The 14,429-nt window shown below is 46.3% G+C and overlaps 1 protein-coding gene across 1 annotated transcript in view; it reads right to left on the reverse strand.

The window, feature by feature from the left end:
- Positions 1-2,547: 2,547 nt before the first annotated feature.
- Positions 2,548-14,429, reverse strand: part of ACTR2 (actin related protein 2) — a 44,671-nt gene continuing 32,789 nt past the window's right edge. Inside the window, exons 5-9 of the mRNA XM_066595480.1 lie at positions 13,494-13,630; positions 10,797-10,946; positions 7,585-7,730; positions 7,306-7,438; positions 2,548-3,508 (exon numbers count right to left, since the gene is read on the reverse strand). Coding sequence (XP_066451577.1) covers positions 3,338-3,508; positions 7,306-7,438; positions 7,585-7,730; positions 10,797-10,946; positions 13,494-13,630 — 737 coding nt within the window. The 3' untranslated portion in view covers positions 2,548-3,337. The remainder of the gene's footprint in view (positions 3,509-7,305; positions 7,439-7,584; positions 7,731-10,796; positions 10,947-13,493; positions 13,631-14,429) is intronic.

The following is a 14,429-nucleotide window of genomic DNA, read 5'->3' on the forward strand; positions in this document are numbered from 1 at the left end:
CTGGGGCAATGGGGACAAAGAAGTCCAACGACCCATATCCCTCCTGCGCTTACGCAATACGGTCTCCTTGTAAATTGCGGGAGTTGGAACACAGATGTCCAACAGAAAATCACCCAAAATTGGAGATAGAACAGTAGAAAAACCAAGGGCTCCTCCACACGGCCGTGTTTGCGCACTTTTTTTAACGCACGCTAACCACAGAGAATACGACCCATCGATTCCAATGGCTTCATTGTCATAAGCGCGTTTTGCGCGCACATTTTGGACACAAAAAAAAAGTCTTGTTTTATTTTCCTGCTATAGTCTATGCAAGGTGCGAAATTAGGCAAGAGAAAGGGCGTGACTGCGCAAAACATAGGAAAAGGCAGCAGCTTGAAAGAGCAATTAAATTCCATGGAAAGTGTGCGTCGCACTTGTGTGATTGGCTTGCAGTACTACGCACAGACGCGTGCAACACGGATTACCTTACTCTTCAAACCTTGTTCATACGCAAATACGATGCTGTGAGCGCAACTACGCATCTCCCCGCCCTAAAGCAGCGATATAAGGACAGCGGAGACGAAATCCGGCGGCCGGCGGATATAAATAAGTGATGTTTGGTTGCACTTCCATCAGCCTAAGGGAGGCGGCACCACTTATTAATCACAGTCCCACGAGTCTCCGTTTCACCTTTTATTAGTCGCACAAACCGCCACAAGCAGCCGTAACAAATCGGACGACAAGTCCGCAACGTACTGGATTGTCTGAAATACGGAAAATAAAACAGATGCTCAGGAGCCGCTCAGAGAAGGACCAATTTATTCCAAATTACCTTAAAAAGGATCTTAAAATTTAATGACATAGAAATTCAAAAAAAAAAAAAAGTCCCGAACCCCTCTAACCTAGAAGCGGATTTCGGCCATATTGTCGAAAAGCTGTAAATGTAGAACTCGAATTGCCAGAAAGATTCTTTATTTCCCTCTCCTCATATTTTCCTTCTACCGGTTCCCTCCATACAACAATCCAGGGATCCCGGAAACCTGGAATTACAGAACGGCGCGGAAAGCCAGAAAAGGGGCAGCAGAAAGTTTAACAGATCAAAGCAATATAAATGGCGCAGCAGACAGCTACCACTGAATAGTCGCCTATCCTGGTAGGACGGGTGGGGAGGAATCGGCGAGGTGCCGTCCCCTTTTCCACCGTTGTACTCAGGCATATCTAGGTTCAATACGATGGACCCGCCAACCCTCCTGACACGTCTGCATTTTTGTAATGTTCCTCTGTTAATCCTCCTGGAAATGTATGAACAACATTGACAACCTGAGGCAAATATGCTTGTAGCAGATACTCCCCCCCATGAAGGATTGCTTTACCATGGAGAATATCTCCATAGGATATCAAGGCCTACCAGTCTAGTGGTTCCCCATAGACGTCTATAGCTGCCCTCATAAGGCTACCTACAACTAAGGTAGTACAGAGCCGTAATATAAGTGTGCCTTGACTAGGAGAGCAGTAGTGTTGGACCGGTGTGTCCATGGCCCACCAGTAAAACTCATTCTGGGGGCCCCCTGTACAGATGCATGCAATTACTACCTGATCTCCATTCATAGATTCCTTGCTGCTGCATTCTCTGTATACTTTACTAGAACGGTGGTTGCATTTACAAGCGGTCCCGTCTCCACTGAAGTATGGCAGACGATCACTTACCTAATAGTATGTGCAAAGCTCATGCTGGGAGTGGGAGGCTTGGGGTCTGCCTTGGCTCAAAGCCCAGCAGATGAGTCACCTGCTTCCCTGTAGGTCAGTCCAAGCCCGAGTCAAGGAGCACTGTTGCTCAAAAGGTTAGCATTGTAGCATTAGGTTTCTGGGTTCAAATCCCACCATCTGCATCGAGTTTTTATGTTTTGGATGAGTGGTGGGGGTGGGGGGGCTTTATTACTATGACTCTTTTTAGTATCAGTTGGGTATGCTATTCAGTCTGACAAAGGTGAATGGTGCCACCCAACTGCCAGCTTACTAACACATTTCCAGGAGGAACAACAGAGGAACAAAATAAAAAAGTTCAAAGAAAAAAAAGATGCTCCAAAATGGTTACTTCATGGGAATATAAGTAAATACTAAAAAAACAGACGTCAGCAGAGATGCCAATTTTACCGATTCTTCCGTGCCGTCAACGGCTTTGCCAAAAAAAAAAAAAAAAAATCAAACTCAACACCCGAATGAGTAGAATTGTACAATACAGCAGGCAAAAAGCACAGATGACGGAAGCTGAAGGCTATCTACTGGAATGCTACTTAAAGGTGTAACACTAGTTACGATATAGCAACACTTCTTGTAAACTACCACCTTACTGGGCAAAAGACGATGACGTATGACGAATGTATCCGCAGAAGGTGCCTAACACTGAGCGCTCCCGACTTTCCCCCGAACTCTTCTACTTGGTCATCGGAAATACGATTGGCACTGACAATTTTTTTTTTCTTTGCGCTTCTTAAAACACGGGAGCCAAAAAGAGACTAAACAAGACAAACAAAAAGGGGGAAACACAAAAAAAGATACACCAGCAGATGGTTTTGTTCTCTTTTATAGATACAGTTCTCTATATTTAGAAATGATCACATACACATTTGTAACTGTTTCTGTTCCTGGGAATGATTATTAAGAATAGTCGTCGTCCTCTGACCTCATCGCCCGGACAAGTGCTTTCTCGTTAGGCCACAGATAACAGGGGGCTGGGGAGGCTGCGGCCAGCTTACAGGATAGAAGATGGAAATGTACCAGAAAGATTTCCAAAAAAAAGGAAAAAAAACTAAAAAAAAACCGAAATAGACAAATGGTAGAAGCAGGTCATCATGGGAAACCCAGCCGAGTGGGTCCCTGCAAGTAAACCGATCATCGTATTGCTGAGACCGGGGCAGCGTGGGGTGCAGAGCGAGCAAGAAAGCGGAGCTATGAAGAGTCTGTATGGTCATAAAAAGCCAAAAATCACCCAGAAATCAGAAGAGAAAGAGCGGCTTTAGAGCAGAATACTATGTGGAGAGAGAGGAAAAAAATAAACTGCGGTTCAGCCAGATGCCCGTGGCGACAGACAATGACGCACGTAGGTTATGGAGCTAGAGCTTTGTGCTGGGCAAATTAAATAGTCAAACTTGGCCACATTGACAAACATGGTACAAAGCTCCCCCCCCCCCCCCAGGGTGGAAAAAAAAAAAAAGACAAAAAATTAGAACCCCTCCCCCCTTCTCGACCTCTAACGTCAATAGGCTTTTCCAAGTCATGTAGCTGAATGAGTTCAAAAATTGGCAATAAAGGAAATATAAGGAAAGCTTTAGAGAAGCAACAGAACAGGCAGTGGAGTTTATCGGACAGTCACACCAAGCTTCTCCAGCACGCGGACGCCCTTCTCCTCGTACTCCTGCCTGGTCATCCAGAAGTTGTCTTTGTCTTTCATGATATCTGCTAACACTGCGCCCCCCAGGAATACCATGTGCTTACGACGGGGAGGGTCTTCAATGCGAATCTTGAATTTCTGCAAGAAAGGGAAAAAAAATGTTTTTTTAAAAAAAAACTACTAATAACAATATAGTGCTAAAGTAAAAAAGGGAAACTGCTGGTTAAAGGGACTGTTACTACTGATGACCTATCCTCAGGATGGGTCATCAATAGATGGGATCAGTGGGCTGTAGCCACCTAGGATTCCCTACCAATCAGCTGATGCCCAGGCCAGCTTTTAGGATTGCAGTGGCCCAGTTTTGTTCTACAGGCACAGATCCCATTGTGTTCACGGGGATCTGTGCCTGCAGTACCAAACCGGGCCACTGCAATATGGACAGCGCTGTCCATCCTGACAGCTGGCCTGGCGATCAGCTGATTGGTATGGATTCTGATGACATTATTAGTTGATCAGTGGGGGTCTGCTGCTTGGGATCCCCCCTCATCAGCTGATCCTTAGGCCTGCTGTCAGTGTGGACAGCACTGTCTTCTTCCGGCGCTGTCAACATTGTAGCGCCACGGGTAGTATTGCACTGAATTCTACGGGAGCTGTACCTGCAGTACCAAACTGGAGAGCTGCAATGTTGACAGCACTATCTGCTTCCAGTGCGGTCCACACTGTCAGCGGGCCTGAGGATCAGTCGATAGCCGGGGATCCTGAGCTGCCAACCACCAACTGATGACCTATCCCGAGGATGGGTCAGAAATGGTCAGAGTCTTGCAGTATAACCCCACTACAAGCAGGCATTGACGATATCACACCATAAAGAACACAAATTGCTGCTAATCTTTGAACAAAAAGATAAAACAAGTGTCCATTTTCTCTGCAGCGCCCCCACAGGAGAAATTAGGAATTACACAGTTCTTACTGAAATCAACAGCTTGTCTGTGTAATACAAGGATATGCTGGGTACTCTGAGTCTCCAATCTGGCTTATAGATGGGGATCATCCATTCAGAATCCCCTAATAGGATTGTCATCAAAAAAAAAAAAAAAAAAATGCTCTAGATGGACGTTTCCACATTCTAGACAGACAACAGACAAGATATCCATCTGTATACATCAGCCCGTTTGATACAATGAAACCGAAATCTAACAGCAGGCAGTCAGGAAAGAGACATTCAGAAAAAAGATGACCGTGCGCCCTCTTGTGGCACAATAGTGAAATGGTCTTTATTCATTGAGAATTCTGACGCCAGACTTGTTACTGTATATAGGGGTAATCATAAGTCCTTCAGTGAAACCTCTGAACTAGTCAGAAAAGCAATATCATCCATTTAGAAGGAAGCGGCCATGTTACACATGCAGTGTGATCTGTTATGTTACAGAGGAGCGGAACAGACGGACAGCTTTTTCTGGGTGAAGATTCAGTGTAACTTGCTGTGCATTCTGTACCAAGGAGTCCAGTAGGCGGTCCTAATCACCAGTAGGACCGCCCACTGCACGCCTAAAACCACAGGTAGAGCAGAACAGACCGCCCACTGCACGCCTAAAACCACAGGTAGAGCAGAACGGACCGCCCACTGCACGCCTAAAACCACAGGTAGAGCAGAACGGACCGCCCGCTGCACGCCTAAAACCACAGGTAGAGCAGAACGGACCGCCCGCTGCACGCCTAAAACCACAGGTAGAGCAGAACGGACCGCCCACTGCACGCCTGAAACCACAGGTAGAGCAGAACGGACCGCCCACTGCACGCCTAAAACCACAGGTAGAGCAGAACGGACCGCCCGCTGCACGCCTAAAACCACAGGTAGAGAACGGACCGCCCGCTGCACGCCTAAAACCACAGGTAGAGCAGAACGGACCGCCCACTGCACGCCTAAAACCACAGGGAGAGCAGAACGGACTGCCCACTGCACGCCTAAAACCACAGGGAGAGCAGAACGGACTGCCCACTGCACGCCTAAAACCACAGGTAGAGCAGAACGGACCGCCCGCTGCACGCCTAAAACCACAGGTAGAGAACGGACTGCCCACTGCACGCCTAAAACCACAGGTAGAGCAGAACGGACCGCCCACTGCACGCCTAAAACCACAGGGAGAGCAGAACGGACCGCCCACTGCACGCCTAAAACCACAGGGAGAGCAGAACGGACCACCCACTGCACGCCTAAAACCACAGGGAGAGCAGAACGGACCACCCACTGCACGCCTAAAACCACAGGTAGAGCAGAACGGACCGCCCACTGCACGCCTAAAACCACAGGGAGAGCAGAACGGACCGCCCACTGCACGCCTAAAACCACAGGGAGAGCAGAACGGACCGCCCACTGCACGCCTAAAACCACAGGGAGAGCAGAACGGACCGCCCACTGCACGCCTAAAACCACAGGTAGAGCAGAACGGACCGCCCACTGCACGCCTAAAACCACAGGGAGAGCAGAGATCTGTACAGAGAACTCCAGCTGACCCCATTCACTTGAATGGAGCAAGGCAGCATTACCCATGTACAGTGGGTGGCTGGGGCAAAAACTGAAGTGCTGCAGTTCTTTCAATTCTCAGGATCGGTGGTGTTCCCACTGATCATAACCTTTTTGAAGTGGTATCCCCATCTCAAAAAGCGTTGGCATGTAGCCATGAGTTATGAACACCCCCCCCCCCCCCCCCACGTAAATGCATGTATTTTGGGCTGACAGTCCTTCCCATCATGTTTCGCTGAAAATTAGACCCAGTCTTATATTGCTTTTTGCACCAAAAGAGGTACTAGGTCTTATTTTCGTCTGCGGCATTGATTGGCCAATTCATAGATCCCGCCTCCCCAACGCGATGGCTGTGATTGGTTGACCAGCGCTTGAGAACCAATCAATGCAGCGCTAGATGAACCTAATCCCAGCCATTGCATTGTTTGGTTCTCAAGCGCTGGTCAACCAATCAAAACCATCGCTTCCTGGAGGCAGGATTAATGAATCCCGTAACTAGGAAGCAATCTTCGGTGGGCGGCCGAGAACTACAGGAAGCATGCTGGATCTCCGGAGAGCAGCAGAAGAGACGTGGACCGAGCCTGCCAATGTATTTTTTTTATGTAATACATCTAGGGCTTATTTTCAGAGTAGGGCTTATGTTTCAAGCCTCCCTGAAAATCCTGTGTAATCAGGCTAGGGCTTATTTTCGGAGTAGGTATTTTCAGTGTAACAGTACAATAGAGTTTAATTAGAAATTTTGCCTTCTGCGGCTTCTTCATATCACTGTATATAGACACTGCAGATGAAATCTGATTGTACATATAAAACTGAATCATCATTCAGTGTAAACACTGCCAGTGATTGAACAATAATTAGTTCACTTATCGTTAGTCCGTTTTATACATTAATCCACTCATGTAAACAGGCAGTCATTCATCTACGAGGGACTGCCTGTTTACCCTGAATGGAAGCAGGCAGCCAGAAGAGATCTCCGGAGCGCTCTGCCTCCATTATCCCTTTTGTGTGAAAGAATAGGAGTGGCCATCGTTGGAATGACCGTCTGGCGCTTATAGTCCCTCTTACACAAGATGAATGACAGGCGCTAAAAACCCCCAACAGCTGTCCCAGTGCTAATCACAAAACAGCAATCATTGCTTAGTGACGACAGCCTGTTTGCTCTAAATGAAAGTGGGCATTAAGACCTCCAACATGTTCCACCTTCATTCAGTGAGCGATTGAGTAAAAGGACACTTAGACTGCAGCGCCTTCTGCAGCTTCTACATATCACTGTAAGTAGACAGTGCAGAAATTTTATTCAAACTCTTGCAAAAGTGACTGTCAGCCCAAAATTCATGCATTTGAGTGAAAAACCTATCCCAAAAGGTGTTCATAACCTGAAAGATAAAGCAAAATACAAATTAGCCCTTACCGATAATTTCTCGACATCTCCCTTTAGGACTCTTTCTAAGTAGAGCTGTTTAAGTTCCCTCTCCAGACGAGACGGCAGGCCTGGGTACATGGTGGAGCCTCCGGACAGCACGATGTGCTTGTAGAACTCTGGCCTGCAGACAGAAGAGGACAACTGTCAGGAGACAAAGATCACTTGTCCAATGAGAGGAGCCATACTGTAATCGATACCGCGCCATAGTCATCAGCCGGGCTGCATGTAGCGTTATTGTATCCAGTGGTACAAAGTAAAGAATCTCACCGAGTATCAATATCAGCTGCCTGGATGGTGTTGAAGAGCAGCTCAGCGACGCCAACGCCTTCTACGTTGATAAGATGCGGCTGGAACAGAGCTTCCGGGGCTTCGAAGCGTTCTCCACCCACTTTAATAACCCGGCCATCTGGAAGCTGTGCAATAAGAAGCAAACATGGCCGCATTTACAGGTCCGCTCCAACAGTGGGGCTAATGAGAAGGGAAGGTGTATGGCAAGGCCACATGTTCCGGGTTGCTCAAGGCAAAAAAAAAATTTAAAACTGCGCGTTTTTAAGAATCTGCGCAATGGTGTCTGTTCTGCGCCATTCGGTTCAGTCATAAGACAGATCTGTTAGGCCAGCGAATATCGTTGCCCGGATCCCGAACAGAGTAAAAAAAAAAACAAAACAAAAAAAAAAAACAACTGTCTCCCTCCCACCCCCACCCCTCTCCCAGTGCTGATGCCAACTATTGATAAAAGTTCACAAAGTTGACTTTATATTTTTGCAGAGTGCCTATTGTTTTATGGATTTGCCCCAAATTTTTGTAATCTTTAATCCTCTGCAAAGTAGATTATACTATATATGCCAAAATCCCCAAATAACCCACCCAGATTTAGTAGCAGAATTTTTCCATCATGTTTAAGCCCATAAATAACCCAAATATAATAATGATTAATCACAGCGCTAAAAAAGTTGGGACAAAAATCTGTCCTGGGACAGGAGGGGCAGCGAGTCCATTACCTGCAAATGTTCTTCTCTGCTGGCCCTCCAATCCGCCAGTTCCAGGCCCAGTTATTGCCCACCCAAGATGGCAGCAATTTTCTCTGATTGGCCACATTATCAATGCTGGCCAATCAGAGCAGATATAGTGCACTGGTAGTAGAATACTACCAATGCACTGTGTGGATTGGGTTGGCCATCTTGGATGACTGAACGCAGGACCAAGAACTGGTACATTGGAGAAACTGCAACAAACTACAATTTTAGGCAATGTACCCCCCCCCCCCCCCCCCCCTCACCCCGTGCGATCCCAGGATAGAATTTTGTCCCAAAACCACAATACCTGACCACAAAGTCGTATTGAAAAACTTCAACCCATTAGAAGGGGGTTATTCAGATCTTTAAAATTGACGGTTTTTACATTGCTCTGCACAGCGCTGTATTTTTAGAAGTGGCTGCTCCTGATATTGCAGCGTTGTCCAGTAATGGAGCAAGGTAAACAAAGAGTACATTGTGTTCTCAGAAGCGCTGCAATCCCTTCAAACAGCTAATTGAATTGCCAAAGAGTCAAACCCCATCGATTAAAAAAAAATAAAAAAAAAAAAAAAAAAAATTGGATCAAAAGGATAGGCCATCAAAGACAACCCTTCTAAAGTCTCTGGGAACCTCATGTACACTAGATTGCAGATCTTGATCTTTCAAGAGGCCAGATCTCAGAGCTTAAAACTAAAAATGGGATCACCGCTGGGGTCCAAGTTCACAGATTCTGAAATATCAGAAATTTTGTTTTTCCAAGTTTAGAGCTGTAGCTTCAGATGACAGATATCTCATGCCCCGAAACAGCTGTCTGTGTATGGATTCTGGCTTTGCTTTCAATGCCCAGTGTTACAAGGCTTGTATAAAAAGTAACATTGACTTGCAGAAATGCTGCCTTCCAATAGGTGGCGCTGCAGAGGTATTGTTCCATCTCCCTTATTTGCATATTACCCAGAGGAGAATGAATGGCCTTATAAGTCTCCTCACTCCCCTTCTAGGTGCTCTCCCTAAGGAGAAGAGAAGTCATTCCTAACTAATGTTGGAGCCATGGCAGCATTGTGCAGACCTTCTGACCCTGCCAACATCTTGTGCTTGGAAATCTATTAGAGACGAATGAGGCGGCAGTACACGTCTGACCCACGCTCCATTCATACAGAGAGACGCAGAAGTCCTGTTCTTGTAATTGACGGAGGTCCTAGAGTTCAGACCCCCAGCAGACACTCTGCTTCCTCACTCACCTTCCAGGTTCTCTCCCTAAGGAGAAAAGAAAGCGTTCCTGACAGATCTCACACTGCCACAGCCATGCTACATTCTACAACTAGATCTAGCCCTATTGTAAGCAATTTCCATTAGAAGCCTACCGATAAAGGTGATCAAATTTTGTGTCAGAATCCATACCACTGGTGCGGATTTTGGCAAAGATTGTGGTGCGGCCTCGCAGGTTTCAATTGAAAGGGTGAAATCTACTGCAGATCCGTGGCAAAAGCTGTCAATCCACACCAAATGGGGGATATTTCGTTGTGGTTTTTGGCAAGTATCAGCACCAAAATCCACAACATGTGAATGTACCCTTAAAACCGGTTTCTCCAGGACCCGAAACCTGCAGCTACGGGTAGGGACATTTCCTACTATATCTTGCTCTGTAGTTGGGGCCCCTAGCATAGATGTGAACTGTATGAAGGAAACCTCCGAGTGGCCACGAATGGCCATCCGTGGATTGTGTTCTTCTGGTTTTTAAGGGTTTGGAGAGGTACAGTTTCTCTTTGTGGAGAGCGTCTAGTAGGTATGAGACATACAACGCCATGCATGCTCCTCTGGAAAACTTGGTCTGCAAGTGGCAGATGCTACAATGCCTCTAGGGCACCACCTATTAAGGTTCTTTTACGCAGTTGATCACCTATGCCCGTTACTGAATGTAGGTCGGCGGGCGACCAGAGAAGATGAATGACAGGCGCTAAAAACCCCCAACAGCTGTCCCAGTGCTAATCTCTGGCGCACTCCGCCTCCATTCATCGATCATTGCTCCTGCGTAACCGCATCACAGTGATGGAATCCCTGTCGCATGCCTAAGCGCATGACAGTCCCATGTAAAAGTACTTTTGGAGGGTCACACTCCTGCAAGTCCAACCTTTGTACCATCTCCCAATTATATACCAACTTTCCTAGAGCAACGTGCATGGCCTTACAAGCCCCCTTACCTCTACTAGGTGGTCTCCACAAGGAACCATACCTGACGAGGACAAGAGCTCAACCATCAAATTCACAGATACACCCCCCCACATTTATTGTATAAGTTAGTCAGTCATCACACTTGGACAACGATGGCCCATAGCACAGATCTAGAATGACCGCGAACATTGTTCCATTCAGTGCAGATGTCGGAGGAGGTACCGCTGCCTATCAGTTGCACCCACAAGCGTTGCGGACGGCACTGTATATATGACACCACTACTCCGTACTCACTGTGTAGGACTCCACCAGCACCGTAGTCTCCAATGCCAGCTTTTGCTCTTGTTCTATATTATATCCGACATAGCAGAGCTTCTCCTTGATCATGCGAACAGTTTCGAAATCTGCCGAGTGATTGAATGCGTATCCACGCAGAAGCAGCAACTGCAAGACAAGGCACGCCAATTATACCCGGTTCACCAGCCATAAACTAACAGAGTACAACTCATTATATACCCCACTTCTGTTTTAGGACAGGGCGATTTAAAAAGAACGGTGCAAAACTAAATCAGACTACTTCATCCGTGAACGGACATACAACAGCCAGAATGACATGAAATGATGGAAGAACTCTTCAAGTTTTTATTGCACCTTGCAGATCTTCCATGTGGACATCGTTGGTGACACAAGATCTAGAACAAGGCATCTGCGCTGCAGTGGATAACAAAGGATATGCTGGAACGCATGTGGTCAGAAATGGACGACCAACGTGATATTTGCCGCGTCACCAATGACGACCGCATGAACATCTGTAAGGTGCAATAAAAACTTGAAGAGTTTGTCATTTGTGCTATCGTAAGCTATTTTATGTAGGACGTCAGTTTACTTTTGCACGGTTCGTTCTTGAATTACCCTGTACATAGGAGAAATTGAGAAGTCTGGCAGACGTAAAAGCATTTAAGCATCCTGTATGCACACGACCGCTGCCTGTTGATATATCCCAAGTACTACGAAAAATCTTCAGTTACCATTTATTAATAATGGAGGAAAAAAAAAAAAAGCATTTAAATGTCCCAATGTAAAAATACACAAGTATCCGCTCTAACCAGCCTGCTACTATTCAGTCTGAGGTGTGTGAACTGTAGTCACAAGATGGCGCCACAGAGCCGATTCTGCTCTAGAGACATCTTGTCGAGTCTATAATCTTAAAATGGAGCAGTGAGAAAGTCAGGTAATAGATGTCCATGCATAATTATAGACATCCACATCATTTGCATATGTAGATTTTAGTTTAAACGGACTACTATACTATCCTCAGGAGTCGTCATCAATAATTGATCGATGGACACAAGCAATCACTGATCGCAACTGTTACAAGTTCTGAGAACAGCATTTAAAATGTCCCGAACAGTCCCACCGTGATGAGATCATAGGGGGTACCGTCCAGAGAGCATCGCAGCCCGGGGGCTTCTGAAGGCCTACTGGGCTGCTGTGTGTCTATCAAGATGGGCTCGTAGCACATCTAACCGCTCAAGGGTTTTTGGCTGTACGTTCTTCAGGTTATTGATAACATTTTGGAGTACATATGGTTTTTTGAGCGCTCTTTATTTTGTTTTTTTTTTGGATACTGTGTGACCAAAAGAGAGAATGAATTAAAAAAAAAAACAAAAAAAAAAAAAACACGTTTCGGCGCGGGACAACCCCTTTAATGTAAAAATGTAAATAATTTGGTCCGCTTACGGATGTAGGAATGCTGATTTTTCTTTTTTTTTTGCCATTTTTTTTATTACGTTTTTTTTTTTTAAAGAATCACTAAATTAATTTAAAAAAAAAAACAAAAAAAAAACCACACAACACTATAAAATTTGGCATCATGGTACTCGTACCGCACCACAGACTAGACAACGTGTCATTTTTACTGCACCGTCACCCCATGGTGCAATTGTGTTTTTTCCTTCATTTTGTCCCAGGTGTATCAATGACCCTCAGTCACGAAAGGGTTAAATCTGTGAGCTTTTTATGTGGAAGTGTATCAAAGGCTTTACTGAAACCCAGATCGGTCATATACCCACGGCACCAACTTCACCCACTGCTTTTGTGACATAGTCCAAGAAATTAAAGGGGTTGTCCCGCGCCGAAAAAGGGTTGTTTTTTTTCAATAGCCCCCCCGTTCGGCGCGAGACAAACCCGATGCAGGGGTTAAAAAAGAAAACCGGATAGTGCTTACCCGAATCCCCGCGCTCCGGTGACTTCTTACTTACCTGGTGAAGATGGCCGCCGGGATCTTCACCCTCGGTGGACCGCAGGTCTTCTGTGCGGTCCATTGCCGATTCCAGCCTCCTGATTGGCTGGAATCGGCACGTGACGGGGCGGAGCTACGAGGAGCCGCTCTCCGGCACGAGCGGCCCCATTCAGAAGACAGAAGACCGGACTGCGCAAGCGCGTCTAATCCGGCGATTAGACGCTGAAAATTAGACGGCACCATGGAGACGGGGACTCCAGCAACGGAGCAGGTAAGTGAATAACTTCTGTATGGCTCATAATTAATGCACAATGTACATTACAAAGTGCATTAATATGGCCATACAGAAGTGTATAACCCCACTTTGTTTCGCGGGACAACCCCTTTAAGGAGCCTGATGTGATCTGCGCTCAGTAGAGCCGCACTGTTTAGGGTCCAACAGATATTATCAGGGGCTCCGACTGAGGGTCTAGGTCCCTGGACAGGCTCTAGTGAGGAACTGGACGGATGGGACCGGTGGTCTGCATAGCACCGCGGATCACATGGACTGGCTCCGCTGGGCCCATTCATTCACTCACTACAGCGGTGAGTAGAGCGGGGACCAAGGTCCAATTACAGATGGTCTAAATGGTCTAAATCCATGTAGTTTATGTAGCGCCACAGAATATTGCAGTTTCATACATGGAAGTGTTGTAAAGACATATGTAAATGAGGGCCACAATGCTTGGAGCCGTATCCTTTAGCTTTACCTTGATCAGATAGCGGGTAATATCCCTGCCGGCAATATCTAGCCTCCTGGTGAGGTGAGGCAGAGAGAAGCCTTCATATACAGGACAGATGTGGGTGACTCCATCACCAGAATCCACCACGACGCCAGTCAACAAACCTGAAGAGAGAGTGGAAGGTTCAGCATGAAATCGTTGCAGATTACTGGTTACACATTACCCAGGTGAGTAATGTTCAATTCACTGTTACAAGGCTTGTATGAAGAGTCTAACATTGACTTGCAGGAATGCTGCCTTCCAATAGGTGGCGCTGCAGAGGTATTGTTCCATCTCTCTTTTTGGCATAATACCCAGAGGAGAATGAATGGCCTTATAAGTCTCCTCACTCACCTTCTAGGTGCTCTCCCTAAGGAGAAGAGAAGTCATTCCTAACGAATGTTTGAGCCATGGCAGCATTGTGCAGACCTTCTGACCCTGCCAACATCTTGCGCTTGGAAATCTATTAGAGACGAATGAGGTGGCAGTACACGTCTGACCCCCGCTCCATTCATACAGAGAGACGCAGAAGCCCTGTTCTTGTAATTGATGGAGGTCCTAGGAGTTCAGACCCCCAGTAGACACGGACAACCTTTTTATACCCCCTTGTGACTTACATGCATGCCAGAGGTGCACGGTGGGTATGAAGCGGGCCCAGGCCAGAGCCACCTACATACTGGACTAGTTTGAAACAGCTGACACTAGCTGTAAAACAGCCTCCATGCTGACTGCAGCATGCAAGCCTTCAGCCAGGGAGGGGTGCTTAATAGGTGAATGTTAAAAACACAATATAGTGCAATACTTAAGTATTACAGTATAGAAGGGATTAACTTTTTTTGTCGCCTTAAAGGAATTCAACTTCAAACTGTTTAACAAAAAAAAAAAAAAAGTTCACATTTAAGAAACCCCTTTCCCATTTTACTT

The sequence above is a fragment of the Eleutherodactylus coqui genome, chromosome 3, assembly GCF_035609145.1.
Source record: "Eleutherodactylus coqui strain aEleCoq1 chromosome 3, aEleCoq1.hap1, whole genome shotgun sequence".
NCBI lineage: Eukaryota > Metazoa > Chordata > Amphibia > Anura > Eleutherodactylidae > Eleutherodactylus > Eleutherodactylus coqui.